We start from the raw sequence: 17,988 nt of genomic DNA, 5'->3' as shown, positions 1-17,988 counted from the left end.
GTATTCGCCTCTGGCCCGAGATCATCCTCTCCACCAATCACCATCGCCAACATCACTGCCTCTGCCTCATTCCATTTTTTAAGGAGATTGAGGTGATAAATCTGACGTGCCCCTCTCCTATCAGACCGTATAACCTCATAATCGAGATCTCCAATCCGCCGTGTGACCTCAAATGGTCCTTGCCACTTTGCTAATAATTTAGAGCTTGACGTTGGAAGTAATACAAGCACTTTCTCTCCCGGTGCGAATTTACGCAAGTTAGTTCCCCTGTTGTACAGCCGGCTCTGTCTGTCCTGGGCTTGTAACAAATTCTCCGTTGATAGCCGCCCCAAAGTGTGGAGTTTTGTTCTCAAGTCCATTACATACTGAATTTCGTTTTTGCTCTGAGATGGTCCGTCCTCCCAAGTTTCTCTCAGGACATCCAGTACCCCGCGGGGCTGGCGTCCGTAAAGAAGCTCGAAGGGGGAAAACCCCGTGGAGGCTTGCGGGACTTCTCGCACAGCGAACAACAGGGGTTCTAACCATTTATCCCAATTTTTGGCGTCTTCTTGTACGAATTTACGAATCATGGTTTTAAGCGTGCGATTAAAACGTTCGACCAGCCCGTCAGTTTGTGGGTGAAAGACGCTGGTACGGATCGCTTTAATGCCCAATAATTCGTAAAGTTCGCGTAAAGTACGTGACATAAACGCCGTGCCTTGATCGGTGAGGATTTCTTTTGGAATCCCCACCCGGGAGATTAAAGTAAACAGTGCGTCCGCAACACTCTTCGCGGAAATGCTGCGGAGGGCCACTGCTTCAGGATATCGAGTTGCATAATCCACAATGACTAATGCAAAGCGATGTCCCCTGGCTGATCGCTCTAATGGCCCGATGAGGTCCATACCAATTCTCTCGAAGGGGACCTGCATTAATGGGAGGGGGCGCAAAGGCGCTTTTGGGGTGGCCGGTGGATTTACCAACTGACATTCACGACAAGACGCGCACCACCTGCGCACATTCTCGTGAATGCCCGGCCAAAAGAATCGGGTCATGAGGCGATTTAGTGTTGTTGCCTGTCCTAAGTGTCCAGCCATTGGATTAGAATGAGCCGCTTGGAAAAGCATTTCCCTGCGGCTCCTTGGAACTAACAACTGGGTTGTATCTTCTTTTGTCTGGGTGTCTTGGGTCACCCGATACAACCGATTTTTTATAACTGCAAAATATGGATAAGTAAGCGCCCGTCCAGGCTGGAGAGGCTGACCGTCGATGGTTTGGACCTGCTCAAATGCACGTTTTAGGGTCTCATCCTGAGACTGCTCCAGGGGAAAGTCATCGCGATCCGAGAGAATTATTCTCTCAATTTCACTCTGTTCCCCTGAAGCAGCACTCAGTGGTCCCCGTTCAGTCTCTCCCGCCTGTGCTTGCGCATCCCCAACCATCGCCTTTTTCCCCCAAGAGGCATCCGTGCATAAATAACCCAATAATTCAGAAAATGCTGGCCAATTTGTCCCCAAAATTAACGGATGCCGGAGGTGCGGATTAACTGCCACCTCAACGCTATGCTTTTGGCCCCTGAACTGGATAATGACCGGCACTACTGGATATACCACCACATCCCCGTGTACGCACCGCACCTTAACCACGCGGCTTGTATCCAATGCCCCGGATGAAATCAGGCTTTGATGGATCGAGGTTTGGTTACAGCCTGAATCCACCAAGGCCTGATAGGTACCCCCCTTGATACTCACAGGTATTTGATACCAGCCAGCTTGACCGGGGGCAGCCTGCGGGGCGTCCGGGACCCGGACCATTGTCCCAACCTCCATCACTGGGCACCTGTCCACGAAATGCTCCGGGTCCCCGCAACGCCAACAGGCTGGCCCAGACCTCCCCGCCGCCCCAGTGGCAGGGAGTGGGGTAAATGATTGGTGTGGAGAGAGCGGAGAAACAGGCGCGGGGTCCTGTCCAGCGGAAGTCAGTCCCGCCCTCCTGGGCGGGGCTCTGGGACCCCCAAACTGGCTCGGGTCAACCCCGCCCCGCCCCCGGGGCGGGACTCGAGGATGTACAGGTGGGCGGGACCTGGGGAGAGGGACAGGACGAGAGAGAGAGACAGAAGGGGAAGACGGGGAGAGAGAGACAGATGGGAGGGGTTCGCCGACCCCTGGGCACGCCACCATATGGTCCTCCGCGAGGTGGATGGCTGAGTCCAGCGACGTGGGGCGGTGGCACTGGACCCACTCTGCTGTCCTCCGTGGGAGCCGAGTAATGAACTGCTCCAGTACCACTCGATCGACAATCTTCTCCACGTCGCTTCCCTCAGCCAACAGCCATTTGCGGCAGGAGTCCCGGAGCTGTTGGGCCAACACGAACGGTCGGCCGGACTCGCCCAGTTCCAGGGAACGGAACCGCTGGCGATGTTCTTCAGGGCTCCGGCCGACCCGCTGGAGGATGGCCCTTTTTAGGTCGTCGAAGACCAGGAGATTCTGCACCGGAAGCTGCTGTGCCGCTATCTGGGACTCCCCGGAGAGCAGCGGGACCAGGCGCATCGGCCACTGGTCCCGCGGCCAGCCCGACAGCTCGGCCGTCTTCTGAAAAAGATCGATGAAAACCTCCGGGTCGTCCTCAGATCCCATTTTGTGGAGTGGTAGGTGGGCGGGCACAGCTCGAGGTTCCAGGGCTTCCGGTCGAACCTCCCGGTCAATCCAGCTCCGGAACCTCTCGCGGTCCTCCTGCTGGGCTTGAACAACGACTTGGAAGCACCTCTCTTGATCCTGTCTCAAGTCCAGCAGGGCCTGGTGTTGTTCTTGTTGCATGACCGCGAGGGAGGTGATAATCTCCGCAAATGGCGATCCGGAGGACGATTGCATGGCGGCGGCTTCCGTCTTCCTTCCCGGGTTTCGGCACCAGTGTAGCAAAGTTCAGTATTCAGGAAGGAAGAGGACAGGGTCGGCTTGACTACTGACTGCTTTTTATTTGCACTAATTCTCACAATACAAAACAAAAGGGGTGCAGACAGGCACAAAGCGGTCACAAATCATTCACAATTCTCTCACTCGTAGATCACCAGCGGGGCAGCAGTCAGTAGTCCGTCTCTCTCCCCCCCACTCCTGTTTCTCCTGGTGTTATATACTCTCTCCACACCAATTACTGAAACAAGAGACAGGTGTTCGTCATTTGCATTTAACCCACTCACTCACCGTTCGTCTCCTGACTCTCTCTCCCGCTGCCGACTCGGCTGAACCACGCCCCCCTCGCCACAATTACTTACTTAGAAGTACAAGTGAGAATAAATTAAAAATGAACAGAAATACACAAGAGAATCAACACAGAATGAACAAAAACAATTATTTCTAAATCATGAGGAAGAAATAAATAAACAAAATAATACACAAAAACAAAAAATTTCTCAAAAACTATTTTTGAAGAGTATACATAATACAGCTAAAATTTTACTTATAAGGATATATGTACACAGAGGAAGGCCTTACTACTATTTATTATTAGTGTAGCATGGAGCATGAAAGTTTGCAATTATGCTTATTCTCAATGTTTCTCTTCGGTTCAATGAAAAAATTGACTGATTGACCAAAATATTCTTCTTCAAAATTCAATTTATTTCTTGCAATATTTTGGAAGTTGTTTACAACCAAGTTACCAAAATACGATGAATACACATTGAGCAAACCCAACACACAACAGTAAATCTATTAGCCTAATTACAGTTCACACATACAGTGGCAAGAAAAAGTATGTGAACCACTTGCAGAATCTGCGAAAATGTTAATAATTTTAACAAAATAAGGGAGATAGTAAAAAATGCATGTTATTTTTTATTTAATACTGTCCTGAGTAAGATATTTTACATAAAATATGTTTACATATAATCCACAAGACAAACAAATAGCTGAATTTATTAAAATAACCCCATTCATAAGTATGTGAACCTTTGATTCTTAATACTGTGTGTGGTTACCTGGATGATCTAAGACTGTTTGTTTGTTTTGTGATGGTTGTTCATGAGTCTCTTGTTTGTCCTGAGCAGTTAAACTGAGCTCTGTTCTTCAGAAAAATCCTCCAGCTCCTGCAGATTCTTCAGTTTTCCAGCATCTTTTGCATATTTGAACCCTTTTCAGCAGTGACTGAATGATTTTGAGATCCGTCTTTTCACACTGAGGACAACTGAGGGACTCAAACACAACTATTAAAAAAGGTTCAAACATTCACTGATGCTCCAGAAAAAAACATGATGCATTAATAGATGGGGGGTGAAAACATTTTGAATTTAAAGATCAAGGTAAATTGTATTTAATTTGTCTTCCAGGAAACATGCAAGTATTTTCTGTTGCTTTCGAAGGGCAGTACTAAATGAAAAAAAAAAATGATATTCAAGCGAAATAAGAAAAATGTGGACCTCTTCATCCTGTTCAAAAGTTTTCACCCCCCGGCTCTTAATGCATCGTGTTTCCTTCTGGAGCATCAGTGAATGTTTGAACCTTTTTTAATAGTTGTGTTTGAGTCCCTCAGTTGTCCTCAGTGTGATAAAATGGATCTGAAAATCATTCAGTCACTGTTGTAAAGGGTTCAAACATGCAAAAGATGGTGGAAAACTGAAGAATCTGCAGGACCTGGAGATTTTTTCTGAAGAACAGAGCTCAGTTTAACTGCTCAGAACAAACAAGGGACTCATGAACAACCATCACACAACAAAAAAACCACACACAGTATTAAGAATCAAGGGTTCACAAACTTTTGAACTGGGTTATTTTTTTTATGTAAAATATCTTACTCAGGACAGTACTAAATAAAAAATAACATGCATTTTGTATGATCTCTCTTATTTTGTTAAAATTTTGCACATTTTCACAGATTCTGCAAGGGGTTCACAAACTTTTTCTTGCCACTGTATGCTTATCACAATGTTAGTTGTAGTTGGTGTGGGTGACTTACTATCCAACAAGTTATGGTAATCAAGCTACCAAACAAGCTAGGTAACATACAAATACATCAGTTATCATCTTTTTTTGTTTGTTTTTTTGTCATGACTAATTACTCAGCATCATCTGTATTGAAGAGAAAATAATCACTTCATCCGATGTTTAAAATGAATAAAATAGCCTTGACAGCCTACTTACTGGAGTTCCTCAACTACTGTCTGAAGGACATTGTTCTCTCCCACCGGACTTGTGTGTGTAGGTGACATCTGCAGTGGACCAAACCACTGTGAGGCAAGGGAGGGGGGACTCAAAATGTTTCTAATCTTAAAATGCCCATTTGCGTTTGTATTGTGACTTAGTTACACTTTATGTGCCGTGTCAGGTGGTGAGTAATAACTTCTTTAAATGAATCGTTTTGAGATCGAATTAATGCTAGATTTTTTGCTATAAATTACGGACATGGCATCTGAGGACCAATTCTCATTTTCCTCAGTTATTTTGCTTTATTTCCAGATTCAATCATATGCTTGTTTATACGTACTAGCAGACGTTAGTTGGCTAACGATGCTTTTGGGAAACACACCCCAGGTTAGGTTCATAAAGTAAGCTACCATGGTAACTGACTCTGAGTTTTCACTTAACCTCATTTCTGAAACTGGCCTCTGGTGGACCTAGTTCTCTTGATGAGCTTCCTAGCCACAGCCAATGGCCATAGCTGGAAGAACAGGAGACTGTCACACTTGAAAGTCAGATGACGTAGCTGCGAAATGACGTGACCTACTACATCATCGCCACGGACCAATGGTAGTAAGAAGGCGTTTACCAGCTGGAGTGAACTTTTCCGTAAAGTTTGCTTTGCCAAGCTCTTTTGAACTTTCGAAACAAACAAAAAACAAACTTCATGATTTTGTTCAAAATTACATATCAGTTTGTTCTTTGATTTCACTTGAAGTATATCGGGGCCTTGATAAGTAATTATTAGTACAATTAACAAATATGGCACCAAAAGTTGTCATGACACCGGGAACATGTAACACAAAGAATAATTAAACAACTCAAAAAACAGCATTACCATCTTCACTTATTAGTAACCAGATTGACTTTTTTTTTCTTTTATATGACCACAAGAGTTCTTATTGAAAATGGTTTAGCTCTAGATAATGCTCATTCTTTGTCTTTTTATTTGATATTTCATTGGTATTTATTTGATCTTTTGTACCTACACTTTTTTTTTTATTCAATCAAATACATCCTAAAAAATATGGATAAAAAAAAATGACATAAAGATGATAATAATTGAACATAAAGTTTACATAAATTAGGAGGAAAAAACTACTTACCAGACAGAAAACGCACACAACCCCAACCCAAAAGTGCCTTCCAGTGGTAAAAGCAGGTAATGAAGGCATAATAAACATTAATCACAAGCTTGCAGAAAAGAAATAAAAGGGCATCAAACTTCTTCAAATAACAAAATCTTGTATTTTAGGGTATACCTAATTCTTTCAAAATGCAGTGTACCGGTCAACTCCGCTTCTAAAAGTTGGAACTTCCTTTTTCTTCCAAAACAAAGCATATGGGGGGTGGTGCAGAAATGAAGCCCTATGAAACAAACTGTTGTTGTACCAGAGTAAGTAAAAAGAAAATCCAGAAACTTTAATTTTGGACACATAATATAGTAGTGAGTAATGAGATTGTCACATAATGGAGACACTTCTGGAAATATTTTGTTCAATTTGCACTTCAATGTTCAATGTTTCATTTGAAGTCACCATTATGGCACTCAGTGTTTGCAAATCACCCAAATTCTTGCCCTTTGAGTTTTGTCAAGTTAATTCTCTTACAACAATTCCAATATCGTTTTACTAATAACACTTGTATATTGTTACAGAAAGAGATTAAATGAGAAACAGATCAGCTGCAGTAATCTGTGTAATCTGAATGAGTGATCAGTGTTCGTTTTATGCAATGCAGACAGATACTCAGTCACGAGGTTCTTAGGTCATTCACTGGCTTCCAGTTTTATTCAGAATCGATTTTAAATGTCTAATTGTACACAATCCCATAATGACCTTGGTCCAAAATACATGGCAGATACTGTATGTTGGTAGAATACAAACCAAATAGAGATCTCAGAACAGAAGGATCAAGCCAGTTAATAACACCTAGAGTAAATTCAAAACATGGTGAGATGGCGTTTAGCTATTATGCCACCCATAGCTGTAACCGGCTTCCAGAGGATGTCACATGTGCTGTGTCAGTAGCTACCTTTAAGTCCAGATTGAAAACACATCTATTTAACTGTGCTTTTCCTGATTGAGCACTGTTTCTGCGCTGTACTGATGGCACTGCTCTGGTCTTTTCATAAATCCTCTCTACGTTAACTCATATTAATTTTAATGTTAGAATCCTATCTCATTTTAACTAATGTATTCTTTTTATATATTATTTCTTTTATAGTATATTTTAATGTTCTAAAAACAAATTTGCCTTGCCTAATAGTCACAGTCTGTCTGCTTGTACCTACAGCTATGAAAAAGTGACTTTTAGAGAAGAATGAATATTTAAATAGTTGTTCTTGTTTTTCAAAACGGTATCATATCGGTAAAGTGTAAACCCTTTGTTTTGGAATAATGCTTATATGTTTACATTAGTATGTAGTTACAACACAACAATGATATTTTATTAAAATTCATCTGACAAGAGAGCAATGAATGCTAATAGCTTCAGATTTATTACACTTCTAAGTCACAAAATATTTAATCTTTTATCAACCAAAGAGTGTTACCTGCTTTCACTATGGCATTTTAAATCACACTGCGCTGATCATTGTTATTTGCACCACATTTTATTCTACAATATTTACATGACTGTTTCCAGATTGCTTGTTATAAAGTACAACATATATTTATGAATACTTCTGTTTTTTAACGTCTTTTGTGGTTTTTGAACTTCTGTTTCTCTGAATGAAAGGGCCAGTTTTCCATCCCTTCCTAACCACTGGAGCTCCACCTGCTTCCCCTTTCATTCTGGAAACAGTATATGTAACATTTAGAACATCTTACTTACATCGGCTTATATCAGAAGAGTGGACTGAACTACAGAGCAAAGTTAAAAAAAACATCAACTGAGGAGAAGACCTTTTTTCTGGTAAAACACTACGCTACATCTGACTACCTTTATACAGATGCCTATCTTTGCATTATGTCTGCTTTTTTAAACTAAAATGTTATTAATGAATGGATTTCCTTTATTTGGTAATAATCTATAATGGTTAGTTGGGCACTTCTGTAAGTATCTTTGAAAAAGAGCATGTGCTTAATGCCTAAAATGTAATTTACGTAGATCAAATTAAACATGAGCTGTATGTTTTAAGGTCTAATAGAGTTATTCTAGTTGAACAATAATTTAACCAATGGTAATAACTACTATTATCATAACTGCATTCATAAGCTTTTCAACAATATGAAGACCACATTTATAATATTAAATGTAATTATAATATTTTAAGGTTTTTACATAGAAAATCTATTTTATAATCATATCCATTACATGTTTTGGTTTACTATGATTTTGTACAGGTCAATTTCAGATTCTGAATCAAGAATGTCCCACACTGCCATACCCATGAACTCTTCAGCGGTTGTCATCCAGGTTCAACCACCAACACAAACCACATCAGGCACTGGGACAAATGCTCCTGTTCCTGTTTATGTACAACAGCTAGCAGGAGTTTCACCTCATCAGATTCAGGCATTTCTGAAAAGCCAACCAAAAGCCCTTGGGGTGAGACATTTTTCATAAATCCTAATAATTATCGGTGCGTGTCAGTGTGAAATAAGGATAGTAAATGAATACATTTTAAAAAAGGAATGATACACAATAAAGCATACGCATCTTTATTGAAGAATATAAGATACAATTTATAATTTGCAGAGTAAAATAGTAAAATTTACAGTATCAGTCACAGAGAAGAATGTTTTAGGAGTTGCAAATTATCAAAAATGAGAAGTAATGGACAAATTTACACATCTGCAATGCAATATGTGAATTCATACAATGAGAGTTCCACACAAGTAGAAGTTTTTGGATATTTTTAATGTCCAGCTTGTATTAGACAGTACAGCTGCCATAAATTTATATTGTATATTTTATATTGTTCCTTAAAATTTGATACTGTTTTACTTAATTTATAAAAGACTCTCGTCTTTCACAGACTGTAGAGATAATGATTGGTGTGTTGACTCTCCTGTTGGGCATTGTGTCTACAATACATGCATCATCCATCTTTGTCTTCAGTGGTATTCCTTACTGGGGATCTATCATCGTAAGAAACAATTATACAATTAAGTATTGTGTTTTTTTTTTTAAACACAAGTTACATTACATCTAACAGAAGCCTCAATTTTTGTCTCTCTTTGCTCTCAGTACATTACCGCAGGCTCACTCTCTGTTGCTGCAGAAAACAATATGAATTCACCCGCCAGTTTGTGTTTGGTATGTACACAACACTTGTTATTTTTAGGGGTCCAAGCAACCCTATTGTGTTTGTACTGATTTGTTCTTCCTTATTTTTCTGCTATAAAAGTATATGGATGTCATTGGTGAGGTGGCTGTAAAATGCACAATGCAGGAGTCAAGAAAACAATAATCTTCAATAATAAATCGACAGGGAATACATAGGAGATCGCAGGAGGATATAACAGAAACAACCACTTTCAACATAGATGAGCCTGAACAAAGGACTGAAGAAAAGACAAGGCTAAAATACATGGGGAGTGATTGACTGAAACAGAACAAGTGTGATGGAAGTAATTAACAATCAGGGAAACTAACTAGAGGACTAAGGCAGGCAAAACAGGAACAGAACCCACTGCAAATGAAACCAACACTTAACAATCATTACAGTACAGCCCCCAGGAAAGCGCATCCTCGCGCCGTAACACTCCAACTGAGGAGGGACGGTGGGGGCTTTGGAGGAGGACGAGGGGTTGGTGAAGGACAGTAAACAAGGGGAAATAACAGAGGGAAAAACTAGGGCTGTGATGAAGGTGCAAGGAGCCAGGAGCAGGAGTAGCAGAGGGAGGGAGGATCCATAGTGGTGATTTGGCTGACGACACCCGAGGGAAGACTGATAGAGATAAGCCCAATGGAAGTGGAGCTCTAGGCACAGACTGACAGCAGATGGGACCAAACGACACAGATGGTTTAGGAGACCAAGGCTGAGCATCTGAGGTGGAATTAAGGTGCCAGAGGGAAGGCAGAGCCTGACGGAGCCAAAGGGGTAGATGGACAAAGTGTAGCTGAAGGCCCATAAGTGCTTGAAGCAGGCGGGATAACATCTGACCAAGGCAGAGCTGGAAGGAACAAGGGAGCCCGGTGGAGCATGATAGTCTATGGAGCCAAATCGGAGTCGACAGGTTGACAGGCTGAGGTGGAGTGATGGGATCAGCGGCTGGAGGTGGAGCCTCTTTACCAGGTGAAGCTAGAGACCTCAAGACACGAGGCAAATCCATAGGTGGCATTAGAGGACAAGTCAAGGGGCTGAAGATAACCAGCAGAGGTGGTGCTAAGGAACTGGATGATATTGGAAGAGGAGGTGGGAGAGGGAAGCTAGGTGGACACTCTGGAGACACAGGAGACTTATATTAGTCTCTTTATTCAGAGGTTTAACATAGTCAGCCAGATCCGGGCCGTATCCAGATCAGATGGAGTACTTGCGCCTAGACACGACCACAATCCATCCCTGAAGTGTCAGCTGAGATTGTGTCAACTAGACCATCCCATGTGAAGAAGACCTCATCGACACGACAGCCAGTGGCAAAGATCCCCAATAAAACCGTTTCCATACTGCCGTGATGAATCCGATCTTCAACCAGATTCAACTGGATTAAATATTTTGACTGTCCCAATCCCAGTCTGATTTATGACCTGTAACTTTGTCTGAAACATAATCATGCACTGTTCGTTGTTGGCCAGAGGAGAACTGGCCCCCCAACTGAGCCTGGTTTCTCCCAAGGTTTTTTTCTCCATTTCTGTCACCTGATGGAGTTTGAGGTTCCTTACCGCTGACGCCTCTGGCTTGCTTAGTTGGGGACACTTGATATTCAACAATGTTTTTGATCTGTCTGCACTGACATCATTGTATGAGAACTGAATTGGACGATGACATCACTGTTTTCTCCAGAGCTGCTGTTTACATAAATGAACTAAATTAATAACTAATGATTTTTACAATGGAATGAATCAACACTGAACTTACTTAAGCTGGACAATGACACCATTTTCTTCTACAGCAGCTGTGCAGCCAAATTATTTTCCTGGTAACACTGTAAAGCTGCTTTGAAACAATCTGCATTGTAAAAAGCACTATATAAATAAAGGTGACTTGACTTGACTTGACTTGAAGCTAGACAGGACCAGCAGGGGCACAAGGAAAGTATCCTTTTTCATAATCATAATAAAAATTTGCAAAGGCCAGCTGAGGCTCACCCTCAATGGAGGGAATGTAGGTGGGGCTTTTCTTCATGTCCTTGTATTCCACTAGTATTCCCACGGCGTCACACAATATAGCTGGCTCATGCACCGGATCAGACTGTCTGTGTGCCTCGGGCTCCAGGGGGATGACTGGCTCAATCATTCCACATCATAGCAGGCTTGAGTTCTGTGTCTGTGGTGGGCTCTGGCTTTCGCTCCGTCTAGTGGGGTGATGACTAGGTGATCTCTTGATATGGAGCAGCGCTGATGAAGTCCGCCTCAGTGTTAGAAACAGAACAGGTGTGATGGAGCTAATTAATAATCAGGGAAACTAACCAGAGAACTAAGGCAGGCAAAACAGGAACAGTGAAAACAGAACCAAAACTGAACTTAATCGTTACAATGGGCATCATTGACAGTAATTTGTAGAGATCCTAAATATGTCAAGAAGGTCCTAAAATCTACTCAGGCGCACAGACACATTATTAACATTACTTTATTAACAAATTAACAGGAAGCAAAGTTGGAGAGAGAAAGGGACAGGATCGGGGAAGGTTCACAAGCCGGGACTCAAACTTGGGACGCCTGAAGCGCAACCGCAACATTTGTTGGCGCACTGCCCACAAGGCTAATCTATTTGATTAGCCTTGTGGGCAGTAATCATTTAATAATTTATTTGTTTATTTATTAATTATTATTAATGTTGTTTTTTTTTATTTTGGTTTTTTTGTACCTATAGGTGAAAGGTTCACTTGGAATGAACATTTTCAGCACTTTAACTGCAGGCATTTCCACTATAATGATTTCATTGGATTTGGCTCTAGGGCCGTTCAACTATTCCTGCAACGATTATGCTTGTTATTATATTGAGGTCAAGTATAAGGTATGTCAACAAATTTTATACTCACATATATTTAGTAATTGCAATAAGATATTTTCAGAAGTAGTTTAAATCTCTTGCTATTACTGATTGACATTGACATTTTATGTTTATTGTAAATTTAGTCCGGTTTGACCTATAAATGTATTACCACGTGAACCTCAAGGATTGTAGTTTCTGGACTGCTATACAGACAGTGCCAGTGTCATTATTATTATTATCATAAATTTATTTTGTTATTATTCTCAGACCGTTTTCTTGGGAATCAGTGGTGTATCTCTGGTACTCGCCCTGCTTGCGTTTTTCATCTCCATCTTTCTGTCAGCATTTGCATGTAAAGCCTCCTGCTGCTATTATCCTCAGGTGAGTAATGCGTCAAGTCAGGGGTTCCCAACCATTTTTGTCAGCTCAACTCAACTCAGCTCAACAGTATCTTATTGTTTCAAAAACAGCAGTATAAAAGTGTCTTAGTGTTTCAAAAACAGTACTCTATTCTAGTTGTTTTATGTTGTTACAGTAATTGATTTACTGATTACTGTAAACCTGTAATACTAAAACTGTCTGTCATTGCATGTATGGCGTTTCACAGTAAGAAGGCATAAAACTCTACATGTGCATTTTTTTTCCCAAAGGTGCAGTTTGTTCCACAAGTTGTAATTGCACAACCCAGTGATTTTAAGCCCAATCATTACCATGATCTTAACAACTCAGAGGTAAGAGAAGCCTGTAACTCCAGTTTAATTGGACTTTAGTACTCAGTAATTAGTGCAATTGTTGTTTAATATTTTCAATAAATAAGTAATCCATGGGTAAGGAAGCTGATCTTTTTTTTTTTTCTTGCAGATATCTGCTGTTAGCAACCTGTCCATGTATAACTCTCCTGCAGAAAATGTAAATACATATGAAAATTGAATTGTATAAATATGAATATTAAAACCGACGGAGGATAGCGTTGAGGTCATGCAGTTGTGTGTAATGCTTTTGTGGGACACATGGGTTTTCCCAATGATTTTTTTGTCCATTATCTCTAATGTCCTTTCATTAAAAATAGAACATGAAAGCAAAGAAATGACTCGATCAGATAATAATTACAGATTTTTTTTTTTAAGTCACAAATGTGTAAATCGGAACTATTTAAGACTAGATAATATTTCATGATTTTCTTTTTTTAAGTTAAAAAAAAAATGCCTGATCATCAATGAAACTGCACTTTTGAACAACTAATTGCATAATGTACTATTATCTGTAAGAATAAAGTATACTGAATAAAAAAAATGGCTTATTCATGTCATTTTTACATTTGACCTTTATTTAAAGGTACACTATAACTTTTGGCGCTCTAGCAGTTAATAAACAAAACTGTTTATATATGTCTCATAGATAATACCACATACATGCAAACGTCTTTAATTAATAATTTGGTTTACCAAAGCATCATTTATCAGATTAAAATGGCAACATTACCGTATGATTATTTAGCCATTGACAAGTTATTTACCAACAGCTTTATAGAGCAGGGGTTCGGGCTCTAAGGGAATTTAATCCGGACTCGCCTCCATTTCGTATTTCAAGAGCACTAATGGTGTGTAAGGGGTTAAAAGTGTGGATTTCCTACTTTGATAAACGCGTATTAAACATTTGTTTAGTTTTATGTCTTTTTGAATCCAGCACAAAGCCATTCTGTTTGATTTGTAACAAGACAGTTGGAGTTGTGAAGAGGGGAAATGTCAAACGCCACTATCACGACTAGGGTTGGGAATCATAAAATTTTTTTCCTGTTCCGATTCCAGTTCTGCCTAATGATTCCGGTTCTGATTCTGGTTCCATTAAAATTATTACACAACCAAAAAAAAAAAAAAAAAAATAGTAAGGGGGAAAAATGCACAATACTCAACTCAAAAAGCCCTTTTGTATTTACTATACTTGTAAAACGAGTTTAACAGACTGCTAATCTCAACAAATTCACTAAAACTTTACAATAATGTTCATTAACATTAACATGAACTAATAATGATAATGAACTGCATTTCTAGAGCATTAATCTTTATTTTTCAACATTTACTAATACATTCTTAAAACCAAGAGTTGTATCTGTTAACATAAGTTAATGCACTGTAAACTAGCATGAACAATATGAACAGCTGAATTTTTAATAACTAACATTAACAAAGATGAACAAATACAGTAATAAATGTATTGCTCATGGTTAGTTCATGTTAGTTAATACATTAACTAATGAACCTTATTGTAAAGTGTTACCACAAATTCAACACAAATAAGATGCTTGAACACACATGTAAGATCCAGACAGGTGAAACAGAATATTTTTGTAAGTTGGGTTCATAAAGACATCACTTGTTTCTGAAAGAATGATTCAGTGATAGATTCATTATTAACAGTAATTTGTTGCCACCTAGTGCCGTAACAATGTAATTGATACAGTCGTTATTTGAAGCACCCAGTTACTTTCAAAAGGTGATTTATTCTATTTTGATCGGTAATGTAGACATCATTATTTATATCTGAATAATTAACTTTTGTATGCTTCTGTGATGATCAAAATATTTGTAACAGAAATAATGATACAGTGTGTTTGAAAAGACTGTTTGTGAAGCTGTTTATATCTAAACATGACAACTGCTCTCTCTAGATCAACGGCAGCGCGAACGCAGATTTGAATATAGCGATTTTGTTTTTGTCAAAGGTTTAATATAGACAGGCGAATCGTTGTCATTTAGAAATGAGATCATGTGGGTGATGAAATCGAGAATGCGATCTTTTAAAAATTAATTGTGCAGCTTTAGTGCATCTCTCTCTCTCTGCATTGATATCTGATGTATATGAGTAGCGCGAGGGCTTTTCAATGCATTCATTGCTATAATATTCATGAGGTGAAACGTCTTTATTAAAGGATACGCTCCTCGCACTTCGCTCACCCATCACACCAGAACCATTTTTGGACTATTTCCCAACCCTAATGCATGCGATGCTGACGCAGGCCAATAATGAATAAACTATGCCAACTTTTTATTGAGTTATTGAATAAAGGCATTATTTTTGTTCTGTTTTTGCACACAAAAAGTATTCTCATTGCTTCATAACAAGGTTGAACCACTGTACTGTAGTCACGTGGATTATTATAAAGGGTTAGTTCACCGAAAAATGAAAACAATGTCATTTATTTTTGTTGAAATCCGATGGCTCAGTGAGGCCTGCATAGCCAGCAATGACATTTCCTCTCTCAAGATCCATTAATGTACTAAAAACATTTTTAAATCAGTTCATGTGAGTACAGTGGTTCAGTATTAATATTATAAAGCGACGAGAATATCCGAGCCATCGGATATCAGATTCAACAAAAATATCTTAATTTGTGTTCCGAAGATTAACGAAGGTCTTACGGGTGTGGAACGGCATGAGGGTGAGTAATAAATGACATTATTTTCATTTTAACCCTTTAAAGTTGTCTTTGTACATTTTGAGGTCCATAAATGTAATAATGACGTTGCTGCCTATGTGTGGATCAGAAACCCTTGGATTTCATCAAAAATATCTTAATTTAAATAATTTTCTAACTAGCAAATCATGCTTTGATTGGCAACAAGATTAGATAGTAGCATCAAGTGTATAAGGGTTTACACAGAATGGGATGTTTTTCAAATGTATTGTCTATTTAACCAGTAGGGGGCATCATGTGATTGTGTGTAAAAGCAGTCAGTCTAGCTAATGGTAGTTACAGCATTTACCAGCAGGGGTCAATGCTGCAGGGTTAGATGGAACTCTGAATTGATTAAAAATGTGAAACAACATTTCAATGAAACATTTCATTACAGGAAAAAAGAACAATTTAGGCGATATTTAAAATTAAGTAATGTAAGATATTCATAAACATCCAGATTTTCATTACAATGTTAATGCAGGTAGTTTTTTAATTGTTTACTGAATTGTGTGATAGAAACTTCCTTCTCTTAAATGTTTTATAACCATTGTATTTGAACATATATAATGTGGAGACGGAAGCCGGATTTGACCAAAAAAAAAAAAAAAAACAGTTTTAAACATTCAGAATCAAGGTTGGAACAAATAAAGGACAACAGGCAAATTGATATTAAATATTCAGTTTCTTTTTTTTTTAATTGTCACGTTAATACAGTACTCGTAAATATTGTTTGAAGTATCACCACTCTATTAAACCATCAGACAAAAGTCACATAAGAAATTATATTGACACAAAGAAAATTATCTTGATCTTAAGATTTCCTTTTTTAAACATAATTCCATTACATGCAGATTCAGTTTTTGCACTTATAGTACCTGTGCATAGTGAACATGATTTTACCAAGTAGAATATGTTCCTGGATCAACATCCTTATTGATTCTGGAACAACATTCAAATCATCCAGGTTTGAGGGACATTTAATACTAAGTTTAGGATTACAACTAGGATGTGTAATCCTATGGGCTTTTACATCATTCTTATTCACCTATCAATTACCTTTAATTTTAGGAATAAGTTATGGGTAGGGTTAGGGTTTTTGGACAGTAATGTTGTTCCAGGAACACATCATACTTGGCAAAAACAGGGCGACCACTTGTACATACAGCATTCATAGACATTGTAAACATAAATACACAACATAATATTTTTCTATTTTAAACATAAACATGCTTCAGTATACAAAGTAAAACACCCAGTGTTAAATTAACACTCCCACCTCCAGTTTCACAGACAAGGCTTAAGCTAGTCCTAGTCTAAAATGCATGTTTGAGCTGTCTTGTACTGACATATCTTAAAATATGTCAGAGCCATTGTTTTGTCTCAAGATGCACAACAGTAATGTTTTTTTTTTTTTTTTCTAGTGTACGTTTATAAAAGCTACTTAAATATCCTAAATGAACTAAGGCCTAATCCTGGCTTAAACTAAGCCCAGTCTGTGAAACCGGGCCCTAGTGTTTATATAATTCTCACTCAGCATTAAAAAGTAACACTGAAGAGGTGTTAGAGTGATGATTGACCATTAATGAAGAACACAAGCTGAATCACTGAAGAAAAGAGAAATAAACAGAAACATGAACTGTGACCGACTTCAGTTAATAACAAGTGAACCTGGTAATGCTGTTTGTGGAGTTATTTAATCAGATCTTAAGAGATTTAATGTCTTTTATCTTGATTTGATTTCATCTAAGGCTGTGACTGAAGTCCATCACAGTTCGTGTTTCTGTTTGTCTCTTCTCTTTTTCTGTTCTTATTTCTCTTTTCTTCAGTGATTCTGCTTGTTTACAGCAGGTGTCAATCATCACTCAATTAAGCAACTAATTATCTCATTATCTGTAACACTGCTGCTTCAGTTTTACTTTTTTAACATTATGAGGGGCAGTTTACACAACACCATTTTCAACTGAAAACCAGGGGGGTATTCCAGAAAGCAAGGTTAACTTACCGTCACATATACCCTGAACTCTCAGTTAATTAACCCAAACCTTGCTTACTCGAGGTATGCTGGTTTCAAAAACGCGTTCAGTAGTAAGTTCAGATAAAGAGTATAGAACCCAAGAGGCGACACTTTGATACTTTTTGTGTAACAGCCACTAGATGGCGCTCCGGTAGTGCGGCTGCCATTATGGGGTGAAAATACTAACTGGACCATAGAATCCTTCAAATCTTACGCACCCAAAATCGGCGAATTTCACTGCCAAATCAGAAGCGCAATAGAA

At 39.2% G+C, this 17,988-nt stretch overlaps 2 protein-coding genes across 5 annotated transcripts in view; one reads left to right on the top strand and one right to left on the bottom strand.

Annotated features, from left to right (window-relative positions):
• The window catches only part of LOC127511450 (oocyte zinc finger protein XlCOF6-like), an 832,024-nt gene that overhangs the window by 361,494 nt on the left and 452,542 nt on the right, over positions 1–17,988 (bottom strand). The window lies entirely within an intron of this gene.
• The window catches only part of LOC127510700 (membrane-spanning 4-domains subfamily A member 4A-like), a 45,524-nt gene continuing 35,461 nt past the window's right edge, over positions 7,926–17,988 (top strand). Inside the window, exons 1-8 of one of the 4 annotated variants that reach the window (XM_051890636.1) lie at positions 7,926–8,066; positions 8,498–8,702; positions 9,133–9,243; positions 9,345–9,413; positions 12,133–12,276; positions 12,523–12,636; positions 12,912–12,986; positions 13,117–13,490. In XM_051890636.1, coding sequence (XP_051746596.1) covers positions 8,523–8,702; positions 9,133–9,243; positions 9,345–9,413; positions 12,133–12,276; positions 12,523–12,636; positions 12,912–12,986; positions 13,117–13,185 — 762 coding nt within the window. In that variant the 5' untranslated portion in view covers positions 7,926–8,066; positions 8,498–8,522 and the 3' untranslated portion in view covers positions 13,186–13,490. Of the gene's footprint in view, positions 8,067–8,497; positions 8,703–9,132; positions 9,244–9,344; positions 9,414–12,132; positions 12,277–12,522; positions 12,637–12,905; positions 12,987–13,116; positions 13,491–17,988 lie in introns of those variants that run through there. The other 3 variants (XM_051890635.1, XM_051890637.1, XM_051890638.1) reach the window with 3 other exon arrangements.

This window comes from Ctenopharyngodon idella, chromosome 4, assembly GCF_019924925.1.
Source record: "Ctenopharyngodon idella isolate HZGC_01 chromosome 4, HZGC01, whole genome shotgun sequence".
In the NCBI taxonomy this organism is placed as follows: Eukaryota; Metazoa; Chordata; class Actinopteri; order Cypriniformes; family Xenocyprididae; genus Ctenopharyngodon; species Ctenopharyngodon idella.
Note: the sequence above shows the minus strand (reverse complement) of the source record. Positions and strands in the feature narration are given on the sequence as shown.